Genomic DNA, 16,316 nt, shown 5'->3' on the forward strand with positions numbered 1-16,316 from the left:
TGGGAAAAGTTAACACTCGTGGGTTAAGAATGATTTAATAATTGAAATAAAGTAAAACATAATAAAAATAACAACGATTGTAATGAAAAGGAGAGAGAAAGAGAGAGGAATCAACCCAAGGAAATAAATAACCCCCAACAAACTAACCCCCAAACCCCAAGTGATGCACAACACAGTTGCTCACCACCTGCTGACCAATGCCCAACCAACTCCCCCAGCAGTGATTGGTGGCTCCCAACCAACTCCCCCCGGTTTATATACTGAGCGTGACATTCTATGGTATGGAATATCACTTTGGCTAGTTCAGGTCAGCTGTCCTGGCCACGCTCCCTCCCAGCTTCACATGCATCTGCTCACTGGCAGAGCTTGGGAAACTGGAAAAATCCTTGATTCACAGTAAGCACTACTTTGCAACAACTGAAACATCAGTGTGTTATCAACGTTACTCTCACGCTAAATCTAAAACACAACACTGTACCAGCTACTAAGAAGAAAATTAACGCTATTCTGGCTGAAACCAGGACAAGGACTGAGCTGGAAACTGTTTGGTTTTTTTTTAGAACATGCATTCAGAAGAAGATGTTTATATTAATATTTGCAGTTATCCAGTTACTGACTTTAATGATAGGAGAAAAAAATGCAAACACTCTAGGCATGAGATGACAGTATTTACTGCTAGATTTTCTCATATTTATATGGTTATCATCATGCTCCATGATGACTGGTCTCTTTTTTTTTTGAATTGCAGATAGATAAAGAAATAGTCCTGCTAAGTGTACTTAAAGAGCCTGTCAGCCGTTCCATATTTGATTACGTCTTAAGATCAAAGGATATCACAAGCCTTTTCCGACACCTTCACATGCGTCAAAAGAAGAGGAATGGTGCTCTCCCTGACTGCCCACCACCAGAGGACCCTGCCATTGCACAGCTGTTGAAGAAGCTTCTTTCACAGGTAGTTCTTTTTAATTTGTACTTTGAAAGTCAGGCTTGAGATGCTTTTGGACTCTGTACATTTCCACAGACCCTGACCTCACAGTTGCTGCTGTGAGGGACTCCCAGTCCTTCTAATACTTCAAACGATTAGCTTCATTGATTTTAGTATATGCTTGTAGGACAAGTTCTTTAAAAGTTAAGGAAGATTTTAAAAAGATCTGCCAGAAATAGGGCAACCTTGTGTCTGGATTTCCCAAATACAACCGAAGTTCTTAAAATAAAAAAATACATCTCAAATTTCTGACACATCTGTGGTGTAGCAGTGTTACAGAACGTGTGCTGTGTATTGTGTTGGATAAAGGAGTATGCATTTGTCTCCTGTGAAGACAGGCTGAGAGACTTGGGATTGTTCAGCCTGGAGAAGAGAAGGCTGTGGGGAGACCTTATAGCAGCCTTGCAGTGCCTAAAGGGGGCTTATAAGAAAGCTGGGAACAGACTTTTTACAAGGGCCTGTAGTGATAGGACAAGGGGTAATGGCTTTAAACTGAAAGAGGGTAGATTTATATGAGATATTAGGAATAAATTCTTTATTGTGAGGTTGATGAGGTACTGGAACAGGTTTCCCGGAGAAGTTGTGGATGCCCCCTCCCTGGAAGAGTTCCAGGCCAGGCTGGATGGAGCTTTGAGCAACCTGGTCTATAGTAGGTGTCCTTGTCCATGGCAGGAGGGTTGGAGCTAGATGATCTTTAAGGTCCCTTCCAACCCAAACCATTCTACGATGCTAGGAAGAGAGAAACATGCAGTGCCAAAACCAAAGCTGGAAAGTATTGACGCTTTTATATGAAGAGGGGAGCACAAAGAATCACCCATACAAAGTATTGAGATCTGGGAAGAGGAAGAACTGCAGCTGAGTGTGTCTTGTTTTTTCCCTAGGGCTTGTGGGCCCCAGGTACGGCCTAGGTGGCAGTTAAGCAGCTCGCACCAGACAGCAATTCAGTACTAAATGCTATTCTGCCCTTTCGCTATTTCTAGCCCTGTTCTTGAGGAGGAAAGATATTCTTATACCACAGCGGCTTACCTAACATCTTGTATGAGCGATAGAGTATTGTCTTGAATGCTGGGGTTGTGCGCTCTCCTTCCAGTTCTGAGTTAGTCATTAATTTTACTGCTTCTTACATCTTCATGCTGTGATGCATGTTCTTGTTCAAAAGCAAATGATATTATCTCTCCTGTTATTCTATAGGGGATGACTGAGGAGGAAGAAGACAAGCTGTTAGCACTGAAAGACTTTATGTTAAAATCAAATAAAGCTAAAGCCAATATAGTGGATCAGAGCCATCTGCACGACAGCAGTCAGAAAGGGGTGATTGACTTGTCAGCTCTGGGAATAACTGGAAGACAAGTGGATCTTGTTAAAACAAAGCAGGAGCCTGATGACAAACGTGGTTGGTACATTTTGTGAGCTTTATAGATAAAATATAGCCTTTCTTTTGGAATCGGAGAATTAAGTCTAACTTAACAATTATTCTCAGTAATTCAGCCTACATAACTATCACCATCCTTACTGAGTTTGCAATAACAGGATTACTGCTGCTATTTGAAATGTGATGTGGTGGAATGCTTTCTGGATCAGCGGAAGATGGGGATGTTTTGCCCCGAGAATATTTAAATCAGTTTGACTGCATTTGCAGTAGTAATATGCAGCAGTTGTCTAGCTGGTTGTGACAAATAGGGTTCTAGTGACCCATGGTAACAGTGTCAATTATGAAGGCTACCTTTCTGCTCTGTCTGCTTCCTGTCAAGAAGTGATGAGTTCTTTAACTGTGAAAATCCAGGGTGTTTTCTTGAGGTAACCTGGAGAAAACTGAGGCCTAGGTGTGATGCTGAAAGTCTCACACAGAGGAGTGCCAACTGTTGCTCACCCATCAAGTACATGCTTCTTGGCCTTAGGGGTCTTCAGCTGCTCATCTACCCCCATTTGACTGTTTTGCCTGCTCCTCTTTCAGCTTGAAAAACCTCTTACATTTCCTTGTTCAGCTTTGAAATCCACTTGCTGCTAACTGTTCCAGTTCTCTCTATCCTCAAAATTCTTCTCTTCCATACAGTATTTGAGCATCTGCTTTGCTCTCTCAAGCTTGTAAATCCATCCTCTGTTACACTGCTGATAGGTTCTGTGTTTTTAGACATAAAAATACAGAAATATCTGCAAACCATGTAGCTATTGGCATCTTATTTCCAGAGTTAAGATGCTTGTCTGCAAATGTCTTGCATATAATTTAAAGGAAAATACATAAGCACAGTATTTTTCATTTTATGTTTTTGCATCCTCTGGAGTCAGTAGTGGACAGGATTTAAAAACGAGTGTATATGAAGTCTGTATTTGAACCGACTTATTTCACCCAAAACCGTCCCTTGCAAAGTCTTCATGCCTTTAACTTTTCTGCACTGACTTTGTCCAAATCAAATTCGTCCCAAATTTTGTTTTATGTTTTAAGTGACTCCCAAGGAATGCTGAAAATAAACATGTTTCCTGTTTACAGGTAACATTCTTGAATCTACAGGTGATGTTGCAATTGTGACGGAAAACTGATTGTATTTGACACTGGCAATAATTTGCATACTCTGATATTACCAGTTTATCCCTGATGTCTGTGCTCATTGCAGAGGGATTGGAGTAGATGATCTTTGAAGGTCCCTTCCAACCCAAACCATTCTATGGTTCTGTAATAAATTGTAAAAAAAAAAAAAAAAATTATTTTATGTATTTATCTATGTATTTATTATTTATATATAAATATTTTAAAAAATAAAAATTATCATATGGAGTTTAATCCTGTGACCTTCTAGATGCAAACTTTCCCTATACTGGAATGATTTATTGCATGAGTCAGTTGTAGGATTAACGAGGTGTGCACACATGTGGCAAGTGTTCTGTTTTTGCCTCATAAATTCCTGTCAGCTGACTTAATGTAGAAGTAGAGTTTTCTCTATATATAAATAATAAACTGGCACGTATATGTTGGACTTGCATATAGCCTGAAAGTAATGACCAGCATGAGTGAATGTTGTTATGATAATGTGGTTGGTTTCCCCCTTCCTCCCTGCCCCTCTTTCCATCACCTCCCTCCCTCCTAATTGCTTATAGCTAGAAAACATGTAAAGCAAGATTCAAATGTAAATGAAGAATGGAAAAGCATGTTTGGGTCCCTGGAACCAACAAACATCTCCCAGCCAATATCTAAAGGACATGGGCAAACTACTGATCCTGAAGCCATCCAGGCTGGGAAACCACTTCGTTCAGAGTCCTCAGTTGGCATTTGTGCCACTTTGTCATCCTCTCCACAGGTATTCCTGAAAAATACTATCTTTGCATTTTAAACTGAAGTGATTTAATTGTTTTGAAGCCAAGTGGGACTATAGGGATGTGGTGTTCTTATTTTGTTTGGAGGTTATTTGATGCTGGTCATGCTATTCCCTGGTGTGTTCTCCAGCAGAGTAGCTGACTTTTGAGTTCTTAGTTTTGAAATAGGAATTGAGAGAGGATGGAAGTAATTTTAGTCACCTCAACAGAAGAGCTTAACTAACAAATATATGCTTTGCACGAAGGGATGGGGCTTTGTGGATTAGCCAGTTATTAGGTAAGCTGTTCTGGCAGGGAAGACTTTTCCTCAAATTGCATGCCCTATGAGGAAGAGAAGAGATGCCATGATTTTAACTTGGAACTGGTGTATCACATCATGGCTGCATTGAAACTTCCCATACCTGTAATACTTTGTACTGGCTACAGAAGGATGGGCTGGGAGCCCTCAAAGCTGTGGCGGCATCTCTTGATATGGAACACTGTTTTCTGTTTGGCTACTAGCTGGAGCTTAAGTTCTGCTAGCTTTAAATGCATCCATTCTGTACCAAGAGGGAGACACTTCACATTTTTATTTTTATTTTTACAGCCCAATATAAACAAATAATTGTTCAAGAGCTAACCTGTAATTCTGTCAGTCTTGAGAGCAATAACTGCTTCTGTATTAATGACATAGAGGTGTGCGTGGCACGTTACAGTTTCTATAAATAGAATACAGAGCAGACTAGGCAAATGGGGTAGAATTGAGTGGGTAAGCTTTTCTGTAAATGATAATTTTCACTATTTTAAATTGTTTTCATGTAAGCATGAAATTTTTTAATGCTAATTCATTGTTAATTGATTCAATTACAAAAGATTTATACATTTTCCTTTGGTGTGACCCAGTAATCTTAAGAGCAGGATTTATCTGTGTGTGGAATGTAAGGCATCTATTTTTAAGTGCTTATCTCTTACAGGCGTCTGATGGAACAGTTGTTCAACCCAGGAAACAGACTATGCAGGTACTAAGCAGTACAGCATCCCCATCTGCACACCAGTTACGCATCACCACTTGCAAAACTGAACTTCAGCAGCTGATCCAGCAGAAGCGAGAACAGTGTAATGCAGAGAGACTTGCCAAACAGATGATGGAGAATGCTGAGTGGGAAAGCAAGCCCCCACCTCCAGGTAAATCATGGGCCACTGAGGTTATTATTAACAAACAAACAAACAAGAAAGTCAAAATATCATAATCTCAGGGAAAAAGTGCAAAAGACAAGGAAAAGAGGAAATTATTAGTTTAGGAAATGTGCCTACTATGCAGAACACCTATTTGGCTGAATATATACGTGACCTATGAGAGAGGGTCTGGAACCTAGATCTTTACCTTTGCAGTGGTGGACCCAAACCACTGGTCTGAAGCCCAGGTTGTGCACCTTTTACCAGTGAGTTTTCTGAAGCAGATTGTTTGTAACCAGGTGTATGGCAGATAACTTGCCATCCTGTAACAGCCTGTAGCTTGGTTTGGGCAAGAGGAGAAACACTGTGTTGGGAGGTGAGAAATGTATTCTGCCTGGGGTGGCTCCAGATTTTCAGCCATCCTGTGAGTATTGTAAACTCTTGGCCAGGTTTTCTAACCCAGTGGCATGCATACTGGGGTGGGCTGCTTGAGCTGTGCTTTTTCACAAAGGAGCCTGTCCCCACCAGCTCCTGGGACAGTGACACAGTGCCCACCCACAAAGAGAAGATGTGTATTCTCATACTACATTGTTGCTTTCAGAGGGAAAGGAGAGACATTTTTACCTCTTGTTCCTCCCTGGTAGCGCCAGTCAGGTTTTGCTGATTAGGGCTCTGGCAGCAAACATAATTTAACCATCTTTATATGGCCACAACTTATATTTGGAGCTCCAAATTGATATTGGGATTTACTCAGATTAGTCCTTAGCATTTTCTGCTCGTGTTTTCTGCTGTTACTGGGTATCCCATATGGAGATTTTTCACTGGCCTTTACTGTTGGGAGTTCCTGTGCTTAAACTGGAGATATTGAGAGCAGAGCCTGTACCAGCTAGGCTTGCAGTAATCAACACAGTGATGCTAAAGTCTTTGGTAAATCTAGCATTAGATATGCATACCTAGGCATACACAGCTACCGTGTAAATTTAAGGGAAGTAGTAGAAAATCATCAGGAAAATGATCCAACCAGATAGCGTTTGAACATAGCTAACCTTGACTGAGCTTGGCTAAGCCATGTGTTTGTCTTCTTGAGACTTTTACAACCTATGAGATAACGTGGCCCAATACAAGTAGCTGACGTGCTCCCTTACACAAGGGAGTGAATGCCAGAAAAAGTGTTCTTATTTGAAGTTTGTGTCATATTCTGAAATTTGCTGTGGTCTGTCCTTTGTTATCTTCATCTGCTGTTAATCCTTCATTAAAGTAGATGCCGGTTAGAAGTGCAGCCAGATACTTACGCGTTGCTTATTTCAGAGGAAGAAACGTCACACAAATGTTGGCAGTTTCTTGGCAAGAGTTATTTTGTGTCAGCTCAACTCCTTCAGTCCCTCAAAAAGAAATTGAGTAAATGTTATGTGGGATTTAGAAGTGCTGTTTTTTCATTTTCCTGGGTTCATAAGGCTTGACAGCATAGCACATAGTGCAACACTGAACCTGTCCATTCAAGCACTCTGCAGACAATCCAGGAACACAAGGCTGTTCAAATTTGTTGCTCATCATGTGCATTTTGGGCATGTATTGAGTTGCCAGCAGCAATCTGCATGCTGATAGCAGAACTGTGCACTAGTATCTCTCAAACTCTATGTAGAAGCACTCTTTCTAGTTTCACTGAATATACATGGAACCCATCTAAAAGAAAAATCGTACCCAGATCTGCCAGTAGGGTTTAGTTTAGAATTGAGCAAAAATAGTCTTCTGCCTTTAATGTTTAAAATGCCGCCTTCTGTGCTTTGCAGCTGTAATGACTATATACCAATACAGCTGTTGGTGGATGGGATCAGGGAGATTTGTTTGTTCCTAATTAGGTTATGAAATCAACACCGACCGTTATGGTTTTGTTTTCCCTGTAGGATGGCGTCCCAAAGGATTGTTGGTAGCTCATCTTCATGAACACAAGTCTGCGGTGAACCGCATTCGGGTCTCTGATGAACACTCCATTTTTGCCACTTGCTCAAATGATGGCACAGTGAAAATCTGGAACAGCCAAAAAATGGAAGGAAAAACCACTACAACCAGGTAGCTTTATAACTCATGGGATTTGGGGGATGCTGTTTTGGACTGTGAAGTGAAGTAGAGCAGGGAGGAAGATATGAATCCCTTGTGAGTGTGCTAGAGATATCAATAATGAAATATACTGCTGTTCCTCTTGGCATGCAGCTATAAAATATTAGCTAAAAATGTATGAAACATGCAGCTGTTTCAATTAATAAAAGAAGAAAGTGGTTAGTAAATGCAAAGAGACTGCTTCGTGGCTGTAGTAATTACAAGCTTTTTTATTTCATTTCTACACATACATAAATATATTCTCATGTTGTTTAAAAGCCATCTGATTTTTATTTTTTTTTTTTAACAAATTAGCTTTTTGCTTAACTATCTCATCCACTGATACTTGATGCAGGAAAGCTGTTTTGCTGGTTGGAACATGGGTGGTGTGGTATGCTATGTGATACAGATCTAGGTTAGACTTTCATTTTACTGATAGACGGATGTGTGCTTCTGCAGTTGGAGACTGTTATAACCCAGAGGCTCAAAGATGGAGAGTTAAGCTTCAGAGGCAACACAAGCTTTGTTGCTTTCTGAGCTTGGAACACTCAGAAAATGCTATTTTCAGAGCTCTCTCAAGAGCCATTGGTTTGAAGTAGGTGTTTGAGAGGAGTAATTCTTTTCTTGTTTTAATTTAATTAAAACATTTCTTATTTTTTCTCTCCCTTTCTGTACTGTTTAGATCAATTTTGACATACTCTCGGATTGGAGGACATGTAAAGACACTTACATTCTGCCAAGGCTCTCATTACTTGGCTATAGCTTCAGATAATGGTGCCATCCAGCTTCTTAGTATTGAAGCTTCAAAGCTCCCTAAATCTCCTAAAATTCATCCAATACAAAGCAGGTATGTACTTAGAGCAGTTAAATCTCACTGCACAGCTCAGGCTGTTAGTATATTTCTTGATTAGATCACTTGATTTGCTCTAGGCTTCCTGCTGGCTGAGCTCAGGCTGTACTGGAAGGCTGTAATCTATGGTCTTACTCTGCTTCATAAAGAAGGGTTGAAAGGCAGCTGTGTAGGGCTGAGAATTTATAGCTCTATGTTATTGGTGCCTCCTGTGTCACTGGATTCACTGTCAGCTTGAAACAGTCTCAATAGTTCTAAAGTCTTTTGTTTATGCACTGGGATTGGTAGTTTCTTACCTCCTCTGTTGCAATGTTAATGCTTATAAAATTATTTTGGAGGCTCTTTTATAGGTCATTAGATAAATGTTTACAAACATACATGTGGTTTGGTCTCAGACCTGCAATTTTTTCTCTCAAGCTTTTAATGTGAGTAAGGCAGCAAAGGTATGGGGGATGGGACACTATTTAGGGGAATCGTTTAGCTCTTTCTTACCTCTCTCCATATGAGCAGGTTTTGAGTATTTGGCACTGATTCAACAGCTTAATCTTCCACCTTGAGTGAGGGACACATCTAGGCTCCAGCAAATCTAGCGACCATCTTAAAGACCTCTTTTCTGTCCAAAGTAAAAGTAAGGTATCTGTCTCAAATATCCTCTCTTATTTGGGATTAAATTCAGAAATTAAATAAGCCAAATCTAATCAAAACAAACCAGGTTTCCCTTTTTGGTATACACTGCATTTGTGCCTGAAGGTATCTGTTTGCACACAAAGTAAAGTGAGTGATGCCAGTGCTGGCAGTATAACATGAAGAGGAGTGTTCCTGCCCGGGTAGGTGAATATTTGATAAATGTGGAGCATGAATCACAGAATGGTTTGGGTTGGAAGGGACCTTAAAGATCATCTGGTTCCAACCCCCTGCCATGGGCAGGGACACCTTCCACCAGACCAGGTTGCTCAAAGCCCCATCCAGCCTGGCCTGGAACACTCCAGGGAGGGGGCATCCACAGCTTCTCTGGGAAACCTGTTCCAGTAAAATATTTATTCCTAATCTCTCATCTAAATCTACCCTCTTTCAGTTTAAAGCCATTACCCCTTGTCCTATCACTACAGGCCCTTGTAAAAAGTTCCTCTTGAGTTTTCTTGTAGACCCCCTTTAGGTACTGGAAGGCTGCTATAAGGTTTCCCTGGAGCCTTCTCTTCTCCAGGCTGAACAATCCCAACTCTCTCAGCCTGTCCTCATAGGAGAGGTGCTCCAACCCTCTGAGCATCTGTGTGGCCCTGCTCTGGACTTGCTCCAACGGGTTCATGTCCTCCTTTATGTTGGAGGATTCAGAGCTGAATATGGTACTCCAGGTGGGGTCTCATGAGAGCAGAGTAGAGGTAGAGAATCGCCTCCTTTGACCTGCTGGTCACGCTTCTTTTGATGCAGCCAAGAATTTGGTTGGCTTTCTGGGCTGCAAACACACATTGCTGGGCCACGTTGAGCTTTTCGTCCACCAGCACCCCTAAGCCCTTCTTCTCAGGTCTGCTCTCAGTCCATTCTCCACCCAGCCTGTTTTTGTGTTTGTGATTGCTGATAGGACCTGCAAGCCTTCTACGGGCTAGTAAAATGCTGTCAGCAGCTCTTTGCAGACATAAACATAGCTCTGTGCTCTGGGTCTCTCAGTCCTGCGCACGGGTCAGGGCAGAGAGATTTGAGAGAGCATAAGCATCTGTTGTACTAAAAGTGGCAAGTTGTTTCTGGCAGATGTGTTGAAGTGACATGAAGAGGAAAATGCTGCTCAGCATCAGGTGAATTGGAAAGAGTCTTAAACTTGGAGGGAGTCATAATCTGTTTCTAAATTCAGTTATTCTTTTAACCCAGGTCCTTAGATCTGAAGGATGATGGCTGTGTGGTAGATATGCATCACTTCAATTCAGGAGCCCAGTCAGTACTGGCTTATGGTACAGTTAATGGATCTCTGGTTGGATGGGATTTGCGATCTAGCAGCAATGCTTGGACACTGAAACATGATTTGAAGTTAGGCCTCATAACTTCGTTTGCTGTGGACATACACCAATGCTGGCTGTGTATTGGTAAGCCTGTATTTCTTGTCTTGTTAGCTTCCCTCTTTCCAGCCCCACACCCCCTTCTGTTTTTCGTTTAAAATAACTATAGATCAAGCTTTTGTTTAATCTGATTTGACTAGAATATGCTTTTCTCAAACAAGATGAGAGAAACACCTCTTCATTTGTGGGAAGTATTCTACCCTGTAAGCACTTGAGGCTTAAGTCCATCTCCTGAAGAACAGAGCAGAAGGGGTATGGGCAAACCCCCATGTATTTATACCCCTGACTCTGGGGAGCTTTCTCTCACCAGGGACAAGCAATGGTACCATGGCATGCTGGGACATGAGGTTTCAGTTACCTATCTCCAGCCATTCTCACCCTTCCAAGGCCCGAATCAGACGCCTGCTCATGCATCCTGTCTATCAGTCCTGGGTAATTGCAGGTAAAAGATGTCTTAAACTTAACCTCGTCGGTGCCAGAGGTTGTAATTAAAGCAGCTTCTGTTTCAGCTTCTGCTTCAAGCCCTGAGGGGAGTTGTTAGGGTCTCTTTGTTTGTTTTGTTGTTGGTGTGTTTTGGGGGTTAAATTCCTTGTAGTTTTTCTTGTACTTTGCTTGGGGAGAGGAAAAAGGGAAGGTTCATACTTGTGTTCTGCCACTGTGCTCTTCGTGGCTTTTTGAAATAAAGAGAGAGAGGCTGGTGTAGTGTTAAGACATTATGAAAATGACAGACTTTACAGTTCTTGTCTGCTGAGCATTACAACTCACATGAGGATTGCTCCTAGTGTGCTGTCTACCACATCACTTTTTAAGGACAAAATGTTATAAAAGAGAAAACCCAGATTTATGACATATATCGAATTTGATGGGAATTCTGCCATTGCCTTCAGTGCCTCTGTAGAGCAGAGACTGAAAGGTGGTCCCATTCCAATTCCCACTTGCATCTAACCCAGCTGTGTCAGGGGTTAGAGCTTTCAAAAATCTCCTAAGATTCCTCATCTGGTATGCTCACAGCTGCTTCATCCTCACTGCATGTAGCACTGTCATATACTTTGAAATGTCTGTGTCAGGAACACATCCTGATGTGGAGAAGTAGCTTAAACTAATCCTACAACAATAAAATTGATAAAGTTGCTGTAAAATGGGAGTAATTTGAGTTTTGTATTTTACTTGCTTCTTAGGCTTCACTTCTTATTTTAGTTATTAACCACCCTGGGAGAAAAAAGAAATTTCTTCAAAAAACATACAAATAAAGGAAGCTTCTCAATGTTTTCTAGTGTTTCCTTCCCTGCTGAAGTAGAAATGAGTGACAAGAGTTCATGACTTCAGAATATTATTAAAAAGTCCCTGCCTGCTAGGTTGCTGCCAGGCATGTAAACAATCCCTTGAACAGAATTCTTTGCCTGTCCACACTAATCACAGGTGTGGAACTTCATTGTAGCTACTGAATTCTGTAAATTTGGATTGCTGTCTTAGCTGTCCAGTCACTGCTGCCCCTGCTGAACAGATGATCCATCCTTCTTAAAGAAAGATGAGAAGTTGTCTAGGTAGGAAGGTGAAGTTTTAATACCTTTTTAATAGGGTTGGAGATTAAATGAAACTTGCTATAAATTCTCTTAATTTAGGTGGTTTTACTACAGTGAAACTGCTTCCAAGTGGTAAACCAAGCAAAACATGTGCATGGCTTTACTGCTAAAGCAAGACTAACACAAATGCTGCAGAAAGCAAGTGGAGAGTGTCTCTGTGTCATACCCTCTATGTCATATCAGTAGAACAAGTAGTGAGAACCAACTGACCTGTTTTATATTTTTTGTGTTGGCTATACGTTTCCTATAGCTGTCCAAGGCAACAATGAAGTCTCCATGTGGGATATGGAAACTGGTGATCGACGCTTCACTTTGTGGGCCAGCAGTGCACCGCCTCTTTCAGAACTGCAGGTCTGGTCTCCTTCCCCAGTTTCTGTCATGTCCAGTTCTAGAACAACCTCAGACTCCATGCTGTACATCAGTACAGTTACCTGACTCCATGGCCCTGCCAGTTTGGCACCAGGAACTTGTCCTGGGATTTATGTTGGTACCATAATTGTTTTGCTGTCAAAATTACATCTCCTTTGTAAAACAGCAGTGTAACCTGAATCTTCATTGGTATCTTCCATTATTTGTGGAATGTACTTGTAACACTCACTATATCCAGTCATGTTCTTAGAAAGCCAGTGAGCTGGTCAAACCTGTAAAGATTAGGGCAAAGTCAAAATTCATGGTGCAGCATCTTATACTTTGACGTACTGTTTCTGGGATTGTGCATCCTTCTGTAAGCATCTGCTCTTTTGCATATTCCTTCTGCATATTCTTTCTGTAATATAATGGCTTTGCTACACTTAACTGCTACTTTAAAGCATGAAGTTGCTCTTCTTCAAGGAGTTAATTGGGGAAGGAGCAATCTGGGATATTGTTCTTAAAACACAAACCCCAAAATAACCACATCTGCTTCTATAAATGTTGTAAATGCAGATCTGGGATCTACCTAAACTTGAATTTGTACATGCTACAAAGATTGCAGGTTGAGTTCATTTTGGTCGTGTGCTCTATGCGCAGGGAACATTGTTCTTCAAGCTAATTTTCTGTTGTATATCTGACCCTTAATGACTTTATATATATTGAGCATCCCTGTGCTTTTCAGAATGATTTCCTTTCTTGATTATTTTAAAATAATCTCTCTCATTTGCCATCATTGAGAATGTAATTTCCAAGATTCCAAAAAGGTTTTAGGGAGAGTTAAATCTGTTGCATTTCCCTGTGAAATGTAAAGAAGGAATTTACTTTTAAGATGTGGTCTGTTAAAATACCTTGGCATTTGTCAGAAAGATTTGGAAATAGGGTGGATGAATGTGGTAAAGAATCTATTCCCTTTCTGAAGCACGGCAGCAGCTGTTGGTGATTATTTTTATATATCACTTTTCCCTGTCAGCCTTCTCCTCACAGCATCCACGGAATATACTGTAGTCCAGCATCTGGTAATCCCATATTACTGACAGCAGGCTCAGACATGAAAATAAGGTAATAAAACAACTTTTTTGTTTGACATTCTTCCCTCCACCCCTGCTGGTGTACTAAATTTTTGCCTAAGTAAGCTCCAAAGAGTCAGAACAATAATGCTGAAGATGTGTTCATCAGTCAGTAAGTATCATCAGTATGCTGAGAGAATTGTTCTCAGCAAAAATATGCAAAACTTGCTGCTTCTTGATAAGCTGCATGACAAGAAACAAAACAACGACTTATGTATAAGCTTGATATGAATGTTGATTTCTCTGCATCGCTCTTCTACTAAGTGTAGAAAGCATATAGCATTTGTGCCCACTCATTTTCATCCTAAGTGCAAGACAGCTTTTAAACAGCTGTATTAAGCTGATAAAATTGAACATCTTGGCTTCATTTTGTTTCTTTGCGTTTAGGTTTTGGGATCTAGCCTACCCTGAGAGATCATATGTTGTTGCTGGAAGTTCTAACTGCCCATCTGTTTCCTACTACAGGAAGATAATTGAGGGCACAGAGGTGGTTCAGGTATTTTGCTTTTGATAGACAGCTATTCTGCTTTGCCTTTTGGATGGCCCCATGGGTGATATTAATTACATTACTGATGTATTAATTACATGGCTTGAATTATAACTATCTGACTCCATCCATAAAAGGTAATAGTTAGTGTTGTGTCTTCAGGCAGTTAGGAAGAAGTTATTTCAAAATTAAAAAAACAGTTGTTTTGGACAGAATTAGACTTACCAAATACTACTTACATGCAGAAGCCAGTCATATGTTTCTTTTGGGATATTGAAATATAGTGTTTTAACACTTTTGTCCTTGATCAGTCTTTGGAATCTTTTGTGTAGGATTAGCCAGGCAATGTGAGATGTAGTGGGACCAAAATAATATGGTAGCAGAACTCTGCAGTTTGTATTACTTCCTTCAGAGTGACTTTTGGAACTGCCAGTGTTGCTCATTGTTGAGTAGCACAATGTTTTATTTCAGTTCAGTTGAATGAATGCTATTTCAGAGGTGACTGGGAAAAAAAACCTGTCAGTGAGGGTCTGCTTATGCAGTATAATATTTTAGTGTTTCATCTGCAGTTCTTAAACAATCACATTCATGCTATTAAACCAGCTTTTATAAAAGCCTTGGGGAGCTAAGGTGTATGTGTTGCTGTAGCTGACCACCCCCCACCCCCCTGAATATAAAATCTTAGTAGTTAGTGTCATTGAAATAAGTATAAAAGAGGGGGAAAACAAAAATCCTTTCCCTAATCAGAGAGCTGTAATGTCAGTTCAGATTAAGACTTACGTTGTGTGTGATGAAAAGAAAATGAACCCAGGTGTAGTCCTAAGAAAACTACCAGCAGGTGAGAGGTTTTGTGTTTGGGTTTTTGTTTAAGAGGTTTTTTGGTCTTTTAACACTGACAGCCTAATGTGTGACAATTCCTTTCTGCAAATGCTCACCTTCCTGTAAATAACATTTATCACTTTTTGGTTTTGTACAGGAAATTCAAAACAAGCAAAAACTGGGACCCACTGATGAGGCCCCTCGGAAAGGTCCAGAGTCTCTCCCAGTTGGACATCATGATATTATCACAGATATTGCAACTTTCCAGACCACACAAGGGTTTATCGTAACTGCATCAAGGGATGGAATCGTTAAAGTGTGGAAATAAAAGTTGTACTAATATAGAGTATGTAAATATTTGTAATAAAGTAGTAGTGTTATAATGAAGTTTTCAAGGACTGTTTCCAGATCATGGAATAGAAGGGACTTTATAAAGGTGATGATAAAATCAGTTATCTGTATCCTACCGCTCTGTTAGCACTTCGTAATCACTTTATTTTATTAAAGATGTTTGGTATCTATAGCTTTTCCTTGAAATACCAAACCATCTCTAGAGAAATGATTTGGCCTGGTTTTGTGACTACACTGTTCTTCAAGGATCCTTCAGAAAATGAGCTAAAGACACCCCACATTACACATTCTAAATGTGCAAAGAGCTGGTACAAGTACTTCTGTGTATAACTGCTCCTATGTTGAATCTGAGAAACAAAATAAGAATCAGTGCACTAATGTCCCTGTACATTCTAATCACTATAATAAAGTCCACTTAAGCTTCCCTGTTTAGTACTTGGGTTTCTTTATATCCGTTGTTCCTCTGCGCTGATTCTGTAATCTCAGCAGCCAGAGCTACTAGGCTGTTAAGTGTAGTCTGAGATCAGCTTAACCTTGTGTCACATCCTCAACTGTACTTTGTCCCTTGCATTCAGCTTGCTTTAAACCTGAGTCTAATGCTAAGCTCTGCTGTCCTAGGAACACCTAACTAAAAGCATTATAGCAGCTCCCAAGGGGTTATGTAAATCAAAACTCCCATGATGTCTAAGACTGTCCTAAAACTATATTTCAAAACCAAAAATTCATACATGTTTGATACTGTAAATTACCAAGTGCTTTCTTCATCCACTGAAGCAAAAAGAGCTTCTTATGGCTACATCTAGATGTATATATTTAAATTCTAAACTTGGTATAATACAGCGAATACACTAAACAAGAAGGAAAAGGAAAGCTCACACTCACCATACTTTTGTTGAATATATGCTGTGATGCCTTAAGCCGTTACTTCATCCACCCTGTGTCACTTTGCTGGATTTCTAGTCATCCTTAACAGAAAAAACACACAGTTACAGGACACTCCATAAAGAAGATTCAAATGCCTGCAAAACACCTTTCAGGTAGCAGGAAGTTACATCTCTGGCCAGAGGCAAAATAAGGCTTTCAACAGTGTGAGAAAGCATCAAGCATGCGAGGTGGTTTGGGAACCGTCGGTAGTGTTACACGAGTTAAAGGCA

General features: G+C 40.4%; 1 protein-coding gene across 1 annotated transcript in view; it reads left to right on the plus strand.

Moving 5' to 3' along the window:
* PIK3R4 (phosphoinositide-3-kinase regulatory subunit 4) overlaps positions 1-15,586 on the plus strand; it is a 28,780-nt gene extending 13,194 nt beyond the window's left edge. The window contains exons 9-20 of the mRNA XM_080387170.1: positions 749-952; positions 2,177-2,378; positions 4,079-4,278; positions 5,248-5,458; positions 7,354-7,519; positions 8,229-8,393; positions 10,260-10,471; positions 10,755-10,886; positions 12,278-12,378; positions 13,409-13,497; positions 13,893-14,001; positions 14,969-15,586. Coding sequence (XP_080243296.1) covers positions 749-952; positions 2,177-2,378; positions 4,079-4,278; positions 5,248-5,458; positions 7,354-7,519; positions 8,229-8,393; positions 10,260-10,471; positions 10,755-10,886; positions 12,278-12,378; positions 13,409-13,497; positions 13,893-14,001; positions 14,969-15,139 — 1,962 coding nt within the window. The 3' untranslated portion in view covers positions 15,140-15,586. The remainder of the gene's footprint in view (positions 1-748; positions 953-2,176; positions 2,379-4,078; positions 4,279-5,247; positions 5,459-7,353; positions 7,520-8,228; positions 8,394-10,259; positions 10,472-10,754; positions 10,887-12,277; positions 12,379-13,408; positions 13,498-13,892; positions 14,002-14,968) is intronic.
* The last annotated feature ends 730 nt before the right edge of the window (positions 15,587-16,316 follow it).

The sequence above is a fragment of the Falco punctatus genome (genome assembly GCF_963210335.1).
Source record: "Falco punctatus genome assembly, chromosome: 4".
Lineage (NCBI taxonomy): Eukaryota > Metazoa > Chordata > Aves > Falconiformes > Falconidae > Falco > Falco punctatus.